The sequence below is a fragment of the Balaenoptera physalus genome, assembly GCF_965194825.1.
Source record: "Balaenoptera physalus genome assembly, chromosome: 7".
NCBI classification, from domain to species: Eukaryota; Metazoa; Chordata; class Mammalia; order Artiodactyla; family Balaenopteridae; genus Balaenoptera; species Balaenoptera physalus.
In genome coordinates, this window is record NC_138886.1 from 113,937,125 (window position 1) to 113,957,019 (window position 19,895).

The 19,895-nt window shown below is 38.9% G+C and overlaps 1 protein-coding gene across 4 annotated transcripts in view; it reads right to left on the reverse strand.

Annotated features, from left to right (window-relative positions):
* The window catches only part of KIF13B (kinesin family member 13B), a 193,261-nt gene that overhangs the window by 133,161 nt on the left and 40,205 nt on the right, over window positions 1–19,895 (reverse strand). For 2 of the 4 annotated variants that reach the window (XM_082468813.1, XM_082468812.1), the window contains exon 3: window positions 13,040–13,147. The exons of the other annotated variants lie outside the window; for them this stretch is intronic. In XM_082468813.1, coding sequence (XP_082324939.1) covers window positions 13,040–13,147 — 108 coding nt within the window. The remainder of the gene's footprint in view (window positions 1–13,039; window positions 13,148–19,895) is intronic. 4 annotated transcript variants of the gene reach the window in all.

Below are 19,895 nucleotides of genomic sequence, written 5' to 3' on the forward strand. Positions count from 1 at the left end.
ACCTGAAACTTGAAAGGAAACTACATGGAAATACTTCAAATGTCTGGACATCTTGTGCCTTTGTCTCATAAAATTTTCTAAATTTAATATTTATTTGTATCAAATGATTGATTTCAGATAAAAAGACTAAATCACCAAGGAAAGTAGCAAATGAGTGACACTTGTCTAACAGATTTTGGAGTAACAGCCAATGTGACTAACACATAAAAGAAAATAATTTCTCTGGGATAGGAGATATGGGGAAACTTCCAAACAAAAAGACCTGGGAAATACCAGTAGAGATGACTAACATACGCTATCATCTTTTTGTAGGTATTTATAAGCAAAGCAGAATCTCATCAGTTTCAGAAGGCACAGTTATAAGCCCAGCTGGAGGAAAGAACAGAGCCAGCACATATGAAATGCCCACATTAGGCCAGGTACATTGTATGCTACTTCATTTACCTTTCACAATAACTTTGAAAGGTGCTATTATCATTCCAGTTTTACAGGTGAAAAACTTAAGGCTCAAGAGTTAAATGACCTGTCCAAGACACAATAATAATCAGTGATGAATCTGGGATGCAAAAGTAGGTCTTCCGAATCCCAAGTCCATGTTTTCTTCCTCTCCCACACTGGTCAAAACAGTCTCGTCAAGCTTCTCCTAGACTTAAGAATCTATGAGTCATACATTAACAACTGCTCCTGGTAACAGAAACATTTCCCAATGTATTAATTTCCTCCATTCTAATTATTACACCCAATAAAAGTCACCACTTGGTGCTTATGCCAGTGTAAGTTTACTTATTCATTATATTTATAAAAACTCCAGACTGTCTTTTCTGAGAGGAAAAATAAGATGTTTAGCATGATATTTTAATTTTAAGTAAAACATTTTTATACAAAAATCAGCTCTTCCTAAAAGACAACCAACAAATATGAAATTCAACAATATATGATACACAGCAGAAGAATCCATGGGACTAACCTGAATGTAGAACATGATAATAAAAACAGAAACAAACCAGTAAATTAATTACAGAGCTAAGTTTCCAGCTAGGGATTCTGGTGGCTCTAACAGTAATGCTCAAATAACCTACAGAGCCATTGGAAACCCAAAGATGTAATTACAGCTCTGTACAAAAATAAATAAGTAAATTAATTAATTAAACAAAACCTTTCAACTTGTAGTTGCAATCCAATATGGCAATGCCTTACTATTCCAAAATCCCTTATTTAGAAACCTCAGCTATCCAGATCACAGTGGAGATTTAAGCAGAGAAAACCAGCCCTTGACCAATCAAAAGAGATGTCATAAAGTAGAAGCATGAGAGTCTGAATTTCTGAGTTTCTGTTGTTGTTGTTACTTAAGTTCATTTTGAATTTCCACACTTACAAAAAGTTCCAAAACCAGTACAAAGAACTCCCGTGTACCCTTCACCCAGCCTCCCCAAATGATAACATCTTATTAAAACCACAGCTACAATTATCAAAACCAGGAAATGAACCATCAACACAAGACTTATGAAATAATCTAGAGCCAACCTTACACAAATTTCTTCCCAACTGCCCCCCTGATGTCCTTTTTCAGGTCCAGGATCACACACTGCAGTTGTCACGCCTCCTCCAACTGGGGACGGTTTGTCTCTCATGATCCTGACACCTGGAGAGTCCTGGGCAGTTATTCTGTAAAATGTCCCTCAATCTGGGTTTGTCTAATGCTTCCCCATGACTAAATTCAGGTTATGCATTTTGACAGGCCCCACAGAAGCAATGTTGTGCCGTTCTAAGTACATCAATACCAGAAGGCACATCACTATGGAGAACAGTACGGAGGTTCCTTAAAAAACTAAAAATGAGAGTTACCATGTGATCCAGCAACCCCACTCCTGGGCATACATCCAGAAAAGACAAAAACTCTAATTCAAAAGATACATGCACACCAATGTTCACAGCAGCACTATTTAAAATAGCCAAGACATGGAAGCAACCTAAATGTCCATCAACAGATGAATGGATATATGGAATATATCCAATGGAATATTACTCAGCCATAAAAAAGAATGAAATAATGCCATTTGCAGCAACATGGATGGACCGAGAGATGATCATACTAAGTGAACTCAGAAAGAGAAAGACAAATATCATACATCACTTACATGTGGAATCTTAAAGAATGACACAAATGAACGTATTTACAAAATAGACTCACAGACACAGAAAACAAACTATGGTTACCAAAAGGGAAGGGAGGGGAGGGATAAATTGGGAATTTGGGATTAACGGATATATACTACTATGTACAAAAATAGATAAACAACAAGGTCCTACTGTATAGCACACAGAACTATACTCAATATCTTGTAACAGCCTATAATGGAAAAGAATCACTTTGCTGTACACCTGAAATATTGTAAATCAACTATACTTCAATAAAAAAAATACCAGAAGGTACATGATGTTGTCCCAATCTCACTGCTGATGATGGTAACTCTGGTCATTGGTTACAGTTGTATCTACCAGGTCTCTCCACTGTAACATTACTGGTTTTCCCTCTGTACCTTTCTTGGGGGGGGGCGGTGATATTTTAAGACCATGTAAGCACCCTTTCTCATCATACTTTCACCCATGAATTTTAGCATCCATTGATGAGTCTTGCCCACAACAATTACTGTTGCCCAAATTGTGACTGTCTAGTTACTGAGATGTTAACAGCGCAGGTGGATCAAGATGGGTAGATGTGCTTTTTAGGAAGATGATGTTTCAGGAGACAACAAATGATTTGATTACATATTTTGTAGTTTTATTTTATTTTAGGCCGTGCCACGCGGCTTGCAGAATCTTAGTTCCCCGATCAGGGATCGAAACTGGGCCCCCTGCGGTGGAAGCGTGGAGTCCCTAACCACTGGACTACCAGGGAATTCCCTGATTACATATTTTGGATAGAACTGTTTCTGTGAATAAGCTGGTCACCTCCTCCTTTTTACTCACCTGGTTTAGGGGCTTGTGCTCACTTCTCTTTTCAATAATAAATTACACTATAAAATTAAGTCAAATTATAGTCTTAATCTTTAGAATGCCACAATATGAAGAAGAAATTTAGTGATTATTTTATGTAAGTTAATGATCTTTGGGAATTTTTATCAATACTTCTGACCATGACAAAAATAAAATTGATACTGAGTCCAAAAATAAACCACAAAGTACTGTGTATGTGTAAAACAAAGCTATATCAGAACTATGAGCTATAAATCAATTACTGCTGTCAACTACCAAAATCAAACGTTACATCCAAATATCATCACCTCTTTTAACTTTAAAGATTTAAGTTTCTGAAACTTTCACAATTAGAAATATCTGGAATCTGTTTTAACAAGATCCCACTCCAACCCGTTCTATAACAGATGTGTTAACATCACAAAGAGTTTATTCTAATACGGCCATACTATGTAAAGATATTGTTCCCTTTTCGGACTTAAGCTGGCAGTACCAGCAACCAAACAACAATCTGCGTGATGATCATTATTTTTTCTTTGTCACCCCTCCCCCGATGTGCTTTTCCACATAAGGAATAAAGCTGACCTGACTAAAAATTTAGACACTGACTAGACTCACAAAGGAAGTTCATCAATCTTTGCTGATCTAGCTAACTTTAAGAAGTACAAATATCACTAAAAGCCCTGGTCACTGTTTCCTCAACATTTAGAATACTACATTCAATTCTGAAGAATAAATTTTAAAAGCATCACTGATAAAGTAGACTATCTTGGAGAATAGCATTCCAGATGTAGAGGGGTTTAAAAATGATACCACTGATAGAATAAATCAAAGAACTAGAAATATGTAGCCTGGACCAGGGGAGACTAAAACAAGACATGATGCCATCTTTGGTAGGATCTACTAAAGAAAGTTAAAAGAAAAGGGATAGCTCTTTAATATAAGAATAGTTAGCACTGTGTTAAACAGCCAGCTCGCCATTAGTGGAATTATCTGAAGAGAGAACAGGAAAGCATTTGATGAGGATGTTGTAGAAGGAATGAGAAGTTACACTGGATTACTTGTAGAGCTCTTTATGTACAATGAGAAAGCAAACAGTAAGCATTCAACAAGTTATATTCAATACTTCTATCAGGGACACGTGCAGACCACTGGGACATCAGAGGTAACCCAAGCTACGGTTCGAGCATTACCTCCCACATCACACCCCTAGAAGAGTCCTCCTCTCCACTGAGCTACTGTCCTTCCTGCATTCCACACGCCGACACTCAGATGATGCCATCCCTCTAACAACTCTGTTTGTTCAAGCCCTACTCATGTGGGAAAAGCTCAGATCAAATTCTATCCCCCTCAAGAAGCCTTCCATAAGAACCCCAACCAAAAGTGAGTTCTCCTTCCCCCATTCCTATAAGTCAAAACTCTCTACTGCTCATGCATTACCCATCACTCTCACATTATATAAACTTTTTAATATAAATGGGTCATCTCCTCAACTAGACTACAAGCTTCTGAAGGACAGAGTGTGTCTTCTGGCATTTATCAGTGTCCAACACAAGGCTTTCTGACTCAGCTAATGCTGTTTAAGCTCTCTAGGTGACCTGGCCCCTCCCTCTATGTCAACCACATCTTGGACCATCTTCCTTTCACTCACTGGCCTTTTCTAATTGGCCCAGTGTACACAGTTTTCTAGTCTCGGGGCTCTCATTCATGATTTTCTTTCTGCCTTGAAATCTTGAGGCTAACTCCTACTCATTTGTCGTTTCTCAGCTTAGGTATTATTTCTCTACATGTATCTTTCTTAAACATCCAATCTAAATTAAGTCATTTATGTTATTCTCAACCACAGTATTCCTGATAGAATAAAAACATTTCTACCACCATCTCTGCTCTCTAAAATCATATCCAAAACAATAAAGCAAACAAGAAACAAATACAAATTGAATCTTCAATGAAACTAGGAGATAATTATAAATGAAATATATTACATGAAGACAGAAAATGCATCCACAGAATGCCAGAAAGGGTCAGAAATGAGTGGTGCTGAGTATCCCAGAAGATGGGGGGGTAGGGGGCCTAAAAAACAGTAAGAACATTCAGGTCACTACCTCTGATATATATCCTTCGAGAAACTTCTTTAAATCAAGACAAAAGACAATTCTCTCCTATTAAAATCTTCCACCCACACAAACTACAATTGGTTGAGAACAGAGGGACATCCAAAGAATACAGCCACTGAACCGCAACTGGCATATTTCACAATCAGAAAACGTTATAAAGATGTTTAATAAATTCCATAATTTCAAGTTACCATATACTGAGATAGCATCATTCAAAGAATACACTATTAACTCAATCAATCATTTGCGAATCATCTCAAACTCACAAGCAGAGTAAGTTTTAATTCACTGTCCACTTTCACTACAAGGAAGTTTAAATCTGACCAAAGAATTAAATCAATATTGATTCACTTGTGTGGTTTTTTTAAATAAAATATATTTCACATGATACGTTAACAGAGTAATACACATTCATTTTAAAAATTACATGTTAAAATAACTTCAAGGCATGCACAGAGATTAGGATAGATTATTGAAATACTCAGATTTGGACTACTCTAACTTGGAATCCTGGGGGTACAAGCTTAGCATAGAGTTATTTTCATGGACTAATAACTGAGCACCAAGCACTACATTAAGTACTTTATATTCATCATAGTAATAACCCTATGAGATATCCTCATTTTACACCTGAGTTACTTAGCATTCTGAAATTAACACAGCTAGTGGAGGTGGAATTAAGATTCAAACTGGTGTGTGCCTGATCCAAAGCCTACATTCAAGCTGCTGGGGGCAAACACAAGGCACTCAGACAATCACTTCCCCATTTCAAGCTATGGCGAACATCACTAATGAATCACAACGCTCCTGTTCTTCATTAAAAAAAACTTTATAATCTACGGCAGCCTTGGAGGGAAGTGCTAAAAAGATAATTAAATATTAAAATAATGCTGGGACTTCCTCGGTGGTCCAGTGGGTAAGACTCCATGCTCCCAATGCAAGGGGCCCGGGTTTGATCCCTGGTCGGGGAACTAGATCCCGCACGCATGCCGCAACTAAGAAGAAGTCCACGTGCCGCAACTAAGAGTCCACATGCCGCAACTAAGAGTCCGCATGCCACAACTGAGACCCGGTGCAACATACATACATACTTACATAAATGAATAAATATTTTAAAAAATAAAAAATAGGGCTTCCCCGGTGGTGCAGTGGTTAAGAATCCGCCTGCCAATGCAGGGGACACCAGTTTGATGCCTGGTCTGGGAAGATCCCACATGCCACGGAGCAACTAAGCCCGTGTGCCACAACTACTGATACCATGAACCACAATTACTGAAGCCCGTACACCTAGAGCCCATGCTCCACAACAAGAGAAGCCACCGCAATGAAAAGCCCACGCACCGCAATGAAGAGTAGCCCCCGCTCACTGCAACTAGAGAAAGCCCACGTGCAGCAACAAAGACCCAAACGCAGCCATAAATAAATTAAAAAATAAATTTATTTTTTAAAAAAAGAAATAAAAGATAATAAAATAATGCTAAATATGTCAGAGAATAAAGCAATTAGAAATAAGATATTTGGGGGCTTCCCTGATGGCGCAGTGGTTGAGAATCTGCCTGCTAATGCATGGGACACGGGTTCGAGCCCTGGTCTGGGAAGATCCCACATGCCGCGGAGCAACTAGGCCCGTGAGCCACAACTACTGAGCCTGTGCGTCTGGAGCCTGTGCTCCGCAACGAGAGAGGCCGCGACAGTGAGAGGCCCGCGCATCGCGATGAAGAGTGGCCCCCGCTCGCCTCAACTAGAGGAAGCCCTCGCACAGAAACGAAGACCCAACACAGCCAAATAAATAAATAAATAATAATTTAAAAAAAAAAAAAAACATTATAAAGAAATAAGATATTTGGAAATTACTTAGAAAATTTACAAAAATAAGTGTCACAAGAACAGAATATTTTCACTGTAAGCTTCCAAATCAAATTTGAAATTGTATTTTTAATCAATTTAAATTACACTATTAATATTAATCTCTTCTCCCAAAAACTAACTTGGATTTAACTGCTACATGTCACAGACCCAAATATTCTACCATTTTTCTACTAAAAGTAAAACCTGAAATTTGAAAGGAAAAAAGACACCTATTCTTCACTATACAATTATGGAAGCCTTTTTCTTCTTCTTCTTTCTTTTTTTTGTAAGCAGGGATTGTGTTTGTTTAGCTCATAACATTTCCCAAAAGAAAGGCTTTATGTCACCCAAAATAAACCATGCTTCCATCATTTCCATGTTTGTAAATGTTTATTTTAATAGGCAAAGGAATAACAGAGAAAGTAAAATAAACTAACAAAAGCCTTGGTCATTTGTGGAATGAAGAAAAGAGTGAAGACATGGAAAGAGGAAAAGGATTAAGGATTAAGTTGAGGGCACTAGCAGGAAGTGGTAACATTTTACAGCCTAAGAAAAAAGCAGTAGAAATAGATATTTTGAGGAACCAAATATGCCTGGAACAGCAAAACCAGAAATCCCTGTATTGTCGACAGAAAGGACTCCTTAAACTACAAGCAACTGCACAGTCACCCCGGTTACTTTATACTTTGTGTGAACTAACTAGCCAATTGGTTAACTGAAGGAAAAACTGACCACCAACTGGCTGCTGAAGGAAGACTGGAAGAGGATTTGAGTACTAAATAAATCACAGAGGACTGAGTGTTCAGTTAAACCTTGGCATTTTCTTAAAAGTTACCAATTCTTTTTTTTTTTTTTAATTTTATTTTATTTATTTATTTATTTTATTTTATGGCTGTGTTGGGTCTTCATTTCTGTGCGAGGGCTTTCTCTAGCTGTGGCAAGTGGGGGCCACTCCTCATCGCGGTGCGCGGGCCTCTCACTGTCGTGGCCTCTCTTGTTGTGGAGCACAGGCTCCAGACGCGCAGGCTCAGCAATTGTGGCTCACTGGCCTAGCCGCTCCGCGGCATGTGGGATCTTCCCAGACCAGGGCTCGAACCCGTGTCCCCTGCATTGGCAGGCAGACTCTCAACCACTGCGCCACCAGGGAAGCCCCAAAAGTTACCAATTCTGATGTCTTTAAAAAATAATAGTTTTAAAGATATAAATAATCTAATATATTCTAAATATGTTTATGTAGTTTTAACAATTTTATTGACATATAATTTATATACCATAAAATCATCCATTTTAAGTGAACAATTCAATGACTTTTAGGAAATGTATAGAATTGTGCACCCCCCATCCCCCATGCAATCTAGTTTGAGAACATTTCCATCACTCCAAAAAGTTCCCTCAAGCCTGACTGCACTCAACCCCAGGTCCTTCCCCCAGCCCCGAACAAACAATGATCTGCTTTCTGTCCATCTTCTTCTGTGGGCATTTCCTATAAATGGAATCATACAATATGTGGTCTTTTGCATCTGGTGTCTTTCACTCAGGCATGTTTTGAGGTTCATCCGTGCTGTAGCATGTTATCAGTTCCCTGTTCCTTTTTATTCTGGGTGAATAGTACTTTGTTTATCCACTCAGTAGTTGATAGGCATTTAGATTGTTTCCAGTTTGGGGCTATTATGAATAGTGCTGCTATGAACATTCAAGAACAAGTCTTTATGTAGACATTTATTTTTATTTCTATATATCTATGCAAGTATAGATACCTAAGAGAAGAACTGTTGGGTCATAGGGTTAGTGTATATCTACCTTTATAGGAAACAAACTGTTTTCCTAAATGTGTGTACCGGGTTACATGTCCACCATCAACATGTGAGAGTCACAGGTGCTCGATACCTTCACCGTCACTTAGCACTGTCTGCCTTACATATATAGCCATTCAAGTGGATGTGAAGTGGCATCTCACTGAGATTTTAACTTGCATCTCCATAATGACCAATGAGGCTGAGAGCCTTTTAAGATGTGCTTGTATTTCATTCTAAAGAACAAAAAATTCTCACCATCTAGTTTCTATCCCTATTTTTAAAGTATTATAAGGATTGACAAACTCCTGATCAAATCCATACTTTTTCCTTATTTTCATTCATATTTATTTCTCTGTATCATTTCTAACTATTACTTCATTCATTGCTTTTACCTCTTTAACCACTTCTGATTTTCTTCATGGTTTTTGTGTAGACATTCATTTTTATCTCCCTTGGACACCTAAGAGTAAAACTTTTGGGTCTTACAGTCAGCATACATTTAACTTCACATTTACTACTTGTTTTATGATCTGTATGTGCAAAACTACCCATTTGAAATTCAGGTCAATCTTTTTAGGACCAGGCTCAGTATGTTAGATTTTATTTTAGTAAATTTTATTTAATTACCAATGTCCACACTGGATGATTCAACACATACACTTGAGTCATTATGCCAAAGTCATTCTTATTGCATTACGTCTTGAGTTTCTAACTATTCCAGGCCTATAATCAGATGGCACCATGGACTTAACAGTTGAAATCCCCAAGAAGCTTGCAATATAGTTGATAAGATAACAAACCATTAGATATTGAAGACGTTGTCTTCATGGCATGATGCTGCAGGGAAAACTACTCCACACTAGCAGTTAGAAACCCTTCGTTCAGTTTCCCTTCTGCCTTGCTTTAGCTTTGTGATCCCGGTGGTCACTTAACCTCATCAAACCTCTCTGCTACTTCAGGACCCAGGCTACCACCTACATAATCTACTTCACGCCACGCAATATCCTATGTGGTAGGGAAAGAACGTGGCTTGGGAACTAGGCAGATGTGGGTTCAAATCCAGACTCGATACATGTTTGTGCTCTTACCAGGTCCACACTATGCATTCCATGTATTATTGTCTTGAATCCTCACGACAACCCTAAAGGACAGATCCCGTTATCATCCTCATTTTACAAGTGAGGAAACTGAGGCTCAGAAGATTACGCAACTTGCTCAAGTCGATGATTAAATATTGGATTGAAGATTCAAACCACGGCAGAAGCAATACTCTGCTGAAGGGACACAATCAGAAACATGCAGGTCTTGTGAGATCATCAATACTGAGATTTCTTCCCAGGGGCAAGCTGCTAAAGTAAATTCTGTGTAGTGGCTCACCCTTCTCTGTATTAGTTTTCCGTGCTTCTGTTTCTTTCTCTCTTTCATAAAGTCTGGTTTCCTGAATAGGCAAACAAACCTCAAGGAAATACGCTCTGATCCCCAAGTAGACCAAGTGGTACGTGGGGAAAGGGGACGCAGGTAGAAAAGACTTGTCAAGCCTACCTAACAAACAAGCAAAATACATCAAGTTTTGTGCAACGTGGAGTGGGGGAGGGGATGACACTTGACACGGGAAATGGCTTAGAGAAGAAAAAAAAAAAGGCACCTACATCCTTTGGTTATTTCATGTCCCAAGATACAACCAACTAACTCTTAAGAAGCAGTATGGCTTCAGAACTTAGGGTATTCTTCAACTAAACTAAAACGTTGTGAAGAAAGCAGCAGCAATCTTTTAATGCATTAGTTTGAAGGACAAAGAAAAAAGCACTGGAAGTTTTTGAATGCAAATTTAGACTCTTGGAAATAAAAAAGCAAATGAAGATATGAACTCTTAAATTTAAAAGACAATCTGCATACAACATATAGGTAACAAATACTGCATACAGGAGGTATACTTGCAAATTAGTTTTGTACACTCACCTTCATACATGAGTGTGCCTGCAATAACCAAACAGGATACCCAAATATTAACCAGTATTACCATTTCCCAGTAGTGTAAAAGAGACTTGCCTAAGAAACTTGCTTGTATAAAACTGCTGAAATTATTTTAAAGCATTCCACAAGTCTAAGTCTGTATTTTTTCATATCTTTATTACAAGAGAAGCTATCTTTTGTTACTGTGTGTCAATTACCTAATACACTTTAGTTCTAAGCTTCACAACAAGCCCTACTGGTAGGTCCTACACTCTCTATTTTACAGAGTAATAGGGAAAGAATAGCACAGAGAGGTTAATTAATTTGGTCAGTGGCAAAGTTGGGATTCAAACCTAAGTTTCTCATTCTAAAACTATGCTCTTTCTACTGTGCCATTCTGCCTCCCTCTCTCCATGGCAAGTGATGTGGGAGAACAAGTTAAAGTCAACTTTGCATGTTTCAGGAAACTTGAGGAAGGATGCTTATTTGAAATGACCTGATTTTGCGGGGGGCGGGGACGGGGGGGTGTCTGTTGTTTTTTTCCTTGCCTTCAGATAAAGTAGGCAGCATATGAAACTGGGATCTAAACGAGGGAAACCTATTGTGGATAAATATATACAGCGGGACTTCCCTGGTGGCGCAGTGGTTAAGAATCCGCTTGCCAATGCAGGGGACACGGGTTCGAGCCCTGGTCCAGGAAGATCCCACATGCCGCGGGGCAACTAAGCCCGTGCGCCACAACTACTGAGCCTGCGCTCTAGAGCCCGTGAGCCACAACTACTGAGCCCCCGTGCCACAACTACTGAAGCCCGCGCACCTAGAGCCCGTGCTCTGCAACAAGAGAAGCCACTGCAATGATAAGCCCGCGCACCGCAACAAAGAGTATAGCCCCCACTCGCCGCAACTAGAGAAAGCTCGCGCGCAGCAAAAAAGACCCAACACAGCCAAAAATAAAAAATTAAATTAAAAAAAAAAAAATATATATATACACACACACACACACACACAGTGACACAGAGCTGAAGCTATGTGACCCTCAGGTGCTTAGGTTAAATCTTGTTTGGGGGAAGGCTGTCCTTTCTTCAGCTCTTGCCCAACCTACGCTAACTTCCCAAAAGATCTGGTCTTAACTGAACCAAGAGTGCTAAGGAGAGAATATTTTACCCCTCATCCCTGTGTTTCCATGTGGAAGAACTCCAAAGAACACTCCTGAGGCCTCTAAGCCACTCGCTCTGTCCTCCTAAGGAGAGGAAGGGTGAACGATCGAGTTAGCAGCATTCAGGAGAAGGAACCGGTACGTGGGCTCTGCACGTCCACACCACAGGGGAGGCCTGCAGTGGCCTGCGGGCCTGGCCAAGTCTGTAATGCACAGGGGAGGTATCAGGAGGCCCACTTGGCCAACAGTCCTAAAGCCCTTTTCTCCAAGAGCTCTCTCAGTATCAGAGGTGAAATGAGATGCAGGAAAACACAGTGGTAAGAGGCTGGGCTCTGGAAGCAAACTGCCCGATTTTAAATCCCAGCTCCACCATTTACTGTGTGACTTGGGTAACTAACTTAACCTAACCTAACCTCTCCGTGCTCCAGTTTCCCTTATCTGTAAAATGTAGATAATAAGAGAACCTATGTCATAGGGTTGCTATGGAGATTAGAACAGGGCCTGACACATAATAAGTACCAGTTGTTAGTGTTTTATCTTTGATTTGTGTACTTCCTGTCTCTATCTTACTGATCCCCATGACTACTTCAGTTCAGAATTGGGGTGGGCGGGGGGAAAGGGAGTATTGTGTATGGATTTCCTAAAATCTCAACAGAGAGAAGCTCAAAAGTAAGAGAGAGCCTTTGGCTACGGAGGCAAGATGATGCAAATGTCTTATTCTACTCTTCGGTGAACTAGTCTGGAGAAAACTCCAGAATAAGGGCTGGTCCAGAGGAGATAAAGCACTAAGGTGCCCAGTTTAAGATCTCCACCAAAATTCATTTACAACAGTATGATTTTTTCCAGGGCAGAGGGCTGTCGAGGCACATCCCCCCAAGACGGTTCATTACACTTTGCTGTATTATTTGGACCTATCACTCACTAATAATAAATGGTAAAGTTTGGTGGCTTTTTCTAATACCACCACTCCCCTCTCCCTCTCTTTCATGGCTATCCACTGAATCCCCCTTGACCTTCTTAAACTGTTTCCTATCTGAAACACCCCTTGCGCCTTGGGACTTTATCAGCACAGTTATATCGTGCTTATCGGAAGGCATAAGAGAATTACAGCATTAAAGATGAAAACATAAGGTTCCCAGAATTACTTGAACACGTTTCCTTATAACATGCACTACATTGTATCAACTGCTTACAGGTGCACTGGCAGCCGGCCGCCGCCACCCCAGCTCCTCCATCTGGGCATCTCAGCACCTAAATTCAGCCCTGTGCCCGCCAGATTGTAGGCATTCGATGAATGTTTACTGAAATGAGACACTAGGAGTTAGGTTAACCATGACTACATCCTGTTTAAAATCTCTCCTTCTAAGCCTCTCCTCAGACCTCCAGATACCACTTTTCCTATGTATATTCTCTGTCAACATCTTGTCCTTCCTGTATTGTTACACATTAGACTCTAAACTACCAGTTTCCTTAAGAAACCATGATCTAAAAATGTAAAAGAGCCAGAAAATGTTAATTCTTCCTCCCTGAATTGCAGATAATAGTTATATAGGAGCAGGTCTAGAGAGCAACCACAAGACAGAAGGCTCTGAGACAGAGATCTTTGGAGAAAATTAACAGAATGGTATCCTAATAATTTGAAAGAGAAAAATTTAAGAATATGCTAAAGACAATTAAAAAGTAAACAAAATTGCAGGAAAAATAAAAAATTATTCAAGTGAGTCATGGTCTAAAATGTGGTACAATCTGATGTAATTGATGGAATTTGAGAAGAGAATTTATTTAAACTTTATGCTAGAATACACTCCATCAAATAGTCTATGGGTTGTGATAGGTGAACCCAGAGAAGGACAAGCAAACCTAACACACCATTCGGTCTAGCACTGACACAGAGGGATAGACAGATAACTGGATGGATGGATAGATAGATGGATGGATGGATACATAATACATATAAAATAATGTCAACTTATGAATAAAGCAAGTGGGTTACAAAAGGGCATAGAAAGGGGGAAGGGCATGGTCTCATCTTGGTAAAGAAGGAGTGAAGAGACAATGTTTAAAGCTGATTTAATAAGAAATACAGGTTTCAATATGTTCTGTAAAAATACCACAGAAATGACCAAAGAAGAAATTACAAAAATATAAAAAGCAAGCAGTAGGAGAAGAGGTAAAAAGCTGGTACATCTAAGCTAAAATCTTCATCAGGGAGTCAATGAATATATGCCTAAGATTAATAAATCTAGGTATGCACATAGCTGGAGTAATCTTCAAGATTTTTTTGATCATGTATCCCCCAAAAACCGCCTCATACATTTTTAAGTTGTCATATAAAATTTTTCAAACATGAGTTTAAATAGCTGTAAAGAATATAATTCCTGAAATATTATATTTTAAAATAGAATTCCTTAAATATATTCATTGGAATCCAAGTACCATACATTTTTGTAAATTTAGATACTGATATTTTATTGCTGATACAATCCACTATTTTTGTTTTAATGAAAAAACGCTCCTTCGGTAGTCAGTAATTTCATACCTTTACTTCTTTCCCATGAACTCACCCAGTGATGTGAGGTCATCTGCCCAGCATCTAAACTGACTTGAGAATTTGAAGGCAAAGAAATTAAAAAAACAAAAAACAAAAAAAAACACTCGGCCTCTAAATTCCATTCCACTTTCCGCAAAGTATTTTATCCCAATGTAAAGTCTTTTGTTAACCACTCTATCATTCTTTTCTGCAAAAATATCCATACAAGTTAAAATTTTAAATTTCTCTGGTTACTCTTCTTCTGCATTGAGCTATCAATTATTAGCAGCACACGACTGATCAGAACAAAACAAATATATTACAAGTTTTGATAAACACAGCAAGTAAAAATTGCAAGGGAAAAGCATCTTATAATGAAACAAGTCCATGGGATGACTGTATCTTACTACTAAAATGAGTCGGCACTGAGTGTTAATTCTATTCCTATTTTCTTTTGTACAGAAGTAAAGCACTGAAAACCTTGCTCAAATATGTAAGAGGATTGGACTGGAAGGAGGTTTGTTATAGTAACATCACTCAAATCTTTGCACTCCTGCCATGGTACATGCCAAAAAAAAACAAATCACATAATAACTTAACATCAAATATTATATTTAAGGATCTATAAGTTAATGAATCAGTTAGGTCTCATGAAAGCAAAAACTGAAAACTACCTGACTTGCAAAAGGAGTTGTGACCCAGGTCACAGAGTGCCTGCTCATTTTTTCAGTTTCTTGGTTAGATGCCAAAGACTTCCTCATAACTTATCAAGTTAATCACACCTGCTATTGTTTCACTTACTGGAACTTTGCTTAACCTCTAAAACGCAGAAAGGGTTGAGAAAATCAAATCTTTTTAACTTCATTATACCTTTGACAAAAATACTATTTGATAAAATTATTTCATCTTATGATGTGCTTTAGATACATTTTCATCAAAACACTGAAGCTGCATATTTAGCTGATTCAATTTATGGAAAAGTCTGCCCTATAAACTAACTAGAATGTAGCTTTATTATCAAATCACTGTCTTACATATCTTATCAAACCTTTATTATCTTATTATCAAAATAATCAGGTAAATCGAACACATTTTCTGTACAAAATAACCTAACCTCATTTTTAAATTCAAATAAAAGTTTTAACACTCATTTCAAGAAGGTCTATTTTATAAAATACATTTTGTAAGATAGATTACTAAAAGTATTAAGCAAGGATTAAAATTATATACATCTAGTAATTTAAAATGGATAAAAGACAAGATGGATCAATATGTTGTTTCTTATTAACTGACCTGTAATAATAAAATTTAATGTGTAACTAAACTAGAAGCTATTTACAAAACAAGGAGTATGGCAGAAGGTAGTGGAACAGAAGGGTGAATATGTTGTTCAATAAAGTTCTTGGTGGGGCTTCCCTGGTGGCGCAGTGGTTAAGAATCTGCCTGCTAGTGCAGGGGACACAGGTTCAAGCCCTGGTCTAGGAAGATCCCACATGCTGCGGAGCAACTAAACCCGTGCGCCACAACTACTGAACCTGCGCTCTAGACACCACGAGCCACAACTACTGAAGCCCACGAGCCTAGAGCCCATGCTCTGCAACAAGACAAGCCACCGCAATGAGAAGCCCCCACACCTCAATGAAGAGTAGGCCCTGCTCGCCACAACTAGAGAAAGCCTGCGCACAGCAACGAAGACCCAACGCAGCCAAAATAAATAAATAAATAAATAAATAATAAAGTTCTTGGTGAGGACTTCCCTGGTGGTGCAGTGGTTAAGAATCCGCCTGCCAATGAAGGGGACACGGGTTCGAGCCCTGGTTAGGGAAGATCCCACATGCTGCGGGGCAACTAAGCCTGTGAGCCACAACTACTGAGCCTGCACCCTAGAGCCCGCGAGCCACAACTAGTGAGCCCACGTGCCACAACTACTGCAGCCCTCACGCCTAGAGCCCATGCTCTGCAACAAGAGAAGCCACCGCAATGAGAAGCCAGCGCACCGCAACGAAGAGGACCCCCTGCTTGACGCAGAGAAAGCCCATGCACAGCAATGAAGACCCAACGCAGCCAAAACTGAAAAATTCTTTTTTAATTTTTAATATAAAATTTAAAAAATAAAGTTCTTGGTGAAAATGAAAACTGTGTCTTATTTTCACTTAAAAACCGAAGGCACTTTTTGGCCAACCCAATACAATATAAATGCTATGGAAATAGTTGTAAATACAATGTAAGTGCTATGTAAATAGTTGCCTCACAGGAAATTCAAGTTTTGCTTTTTTTGGAACTTTCTGAAATTTTTTTTTCTTTGATCCGCAGTTGTTTGAATCCCCAGAAGTGGAACCTGTGGATACGAAGGGCTGACTGTATACAGAACTGTAAACCGTGCTAGCAGTTGACATAAAATGTTTCTGTTAACAGTTGGTAGAAAATATTAAATATTTTATAGCTTAAAATGAGATGAGGATTGACTATAACTGAAACAAATACTTCATGATATGATTTAATTAAAATAGGTTTCAGCTACCTTACTCAATCCTTATTGAATAAGGTACATCAAAAACCTGAAAGAAATGGCATAAAAATTTTATCTGTGCATTTAGCCAATGCATCCTAAAAGAACAATTCCTATTTTCCTGCTTTGGCTGTTTGAAAGTACTTTGCCTTGCAATTAATGCCTCATCCTAGGGATGAGTATTAAGAATAAAAAATAACTGTTTCTATTTTCCAGCCTGGAAATCTATAATTTGATAACTGCAACTAACAATTAAACAGAAGTTTTATATTAAGAAACCGTAGTTTAAATCATACCATTAGTCTGTCAACATGAAAGTGAAAAATGAAAATATGAAAGTGAAAAATGGGAATGTAGAGGAGAACATATCTGAGTGACTATGAGGTTGAAAATGTTAACATTTGGTCTTGACTGACCTGAAAATCCTCATTGCTTTACAGCAGATTAAAAACAAATCAACTGTATGCTAACACATGGAATCTAAAAAAAAACGGTACTGATGAAACCTAGTGGCAGGGCAAGAATAAAGACGCAGACGTAGAGAACGGACTTGAGCACACAAGTGGGGGGAAGGGGAAGCTGGGACGAAGTGAGAGAGTAGCACTGACATATATACACTACCAAATGTAAAATAGATAGCTACTGGGAAGCAGTCGCATAGCACAGGGAGATCAGCTCGGTGCTTTGTGACCACCTAGAGGGGTGGGATAGGGAGGGTGGGAGGGAGACGCAAGAGGGAGCAGATATGGGGATATATGTATACATATAGCTGATTCACTTTGTTATACAGCAGAAACTATTCACTTTGTTATACGGCAGAAACTAACACAACATTGTAAGGCAATTATACTCCAATAAAGATATTTTTTAAAAAAATCAACGATACTTCTGACCAGAAATATCAGGGAGTTTGAGATAAAGAGGGATCTCTCTGGGGCCTGTGAAAGTGAAGAAAGGGCTAGAAGGATTGTGTGGGTGAGGGAAGCCCGCCCACAGATTCCTAAGACACATCTGTCAAATCGATGAGGCCACCAGCTGAATCTGGACTCAGTCAACAGAAAGCTTTGTGACCAGGAACCAATCGACTTAGCTTCTCTGTAAATGCAGAACGTGGATTAGGTATGTTTTATAAACTCCCATTTAGCTCTGATCATCTATTAGGTAGAGAACTATGCACCCCGGTTATTTATCTACCAGGCAGTCATGTGAAGTTCACACTTTTGAAGCTCTCTTGAATCCATTTATTGGAGAACTCACTACACTGCCAGAAACCTCTTTTCCTGGGCCTAGGAAAGTCAGGACTGAGTGGGGTGTTTGCTGTATTTCACCTCAAAGATTAATCAGTCCTACTCCAGACCCTGAACATACTGTCAGTCTGCCCTTGACCTAAAGCTTTCCCTCCCACTTCTCTGAGTTTTCTCGAACTGACTGCTAGGAAATGAGCCAGATTCTGAATGCTTCCTTTGCTCTGACAAGGTGTAAGTACCTTTTACACCTGTAAGCTTAGTCACCACACAACGTAACATTTGCAAATCATTCCACTGGTGATCCTATCTGGACAAGTGGCTACGCGGGGTTCCCACGTAAACACTAACTGGTGATTACAATAAAATCCTGCCCATAATGAATATTCTACACTCAGGAGAGATACTTGTAATGCAGGCATTCATCCAGCCATGCACATAAACTGGCTGGTAAAAAATCTCTACTCAGAAACACTGCACTTTCATTTCCTATTTTGTGGGTGTTGTCTGACTTGAGAACATAAATGTGCAGATTTCCAAGCTGGAAAATTCTTTTCATCAGTTCTTTAACACACAGCGTTCAGGTCACCTTTACCATCTCTTGCCAGTATCATGTTAACAGTCTCTGACCTGGTTTTCCTATCTCCACTCGTGCTCCCGCCTAATCTACCCTCCACACTGTCACCAGTGTAATCTTGTATGGAGTCATTTTGAGTCCAGCGGAGCCAGACAGGCCTAGTTTTGACTCTGAGCAAGACACTTTATCTTACCATGCCTGTTCCTCCATCTGCAAAAAGTGCAAATAATAATAAGACTGCTGTGAGGATTAAATAACATGTATACACGGCTTATAACCGTGGCTGGACAATTATGTCACTCACATGCAGAAGAACCTTCCATGCTTTCCCACCCTCTACTCCTACCGTCATGCTATTCTCTATATCTGAAATATCTTTATTTCTGAGCCAGACAGAACAAAGCCCTAATCCTATTTTTCTGTGATGTCTTTTTCAACCTTAAAGAATTATAGTAATTGAAACTTTCACTCCTTCTCCCCACTTTTTTCTAACACTATATCACTGCATTCATGTCTATCTAGATCCTCTTATCATACCATCTTTGTTTTAGACAAGACTCTTTTGTCTCTATTTGAAAACACTTCTGCATAATGCCATAGCACTTCATAGCTCTCTCCTATGGAACTTTTCACACACTCTATTTGTTATCTGTACAGTCTCATCAACCCTACTAAATTATTTGGGAAAAAAAAGAAAAGAAAAGAAAAATAGCCATAAAGGCAAGTGCTAAGTTTTAATCCACATGTGGGGCTAATTTCTTAACATTTGGTATCCTAATCACAAATATACACTCCAGGGTTAACATACAAAGGATTCTAATCAAGAATGCATACCCTAGGGAATTCCCTGGCAGTCCAGTGGTTAGGACTGAGCTTTCACTGCCAAGGGCCCGGGTTCAATCCCTGGTCAAGGAACTAAGATTCTGCAAGCCAAGCAGCCAAAAAATTTTTTTAAAAATTAAAATAAATTAGGCTACTTCTCTATTTAAAAAGAAAAAGAATGTGCACTCTAGAGATTCTTAACCCCAATAGAATGAACAGGAATCTATGAAGATGGATGGGGGGAAAAGTTACACTTTTATTTTTCACTAACTTCTAACTGCAATTTACCAATTACCCTCAATTATTAATGTGGGCAATAAATTACAGTATTAGCAGTGACTTCGTCACCAATAGAAATCACAGTTTT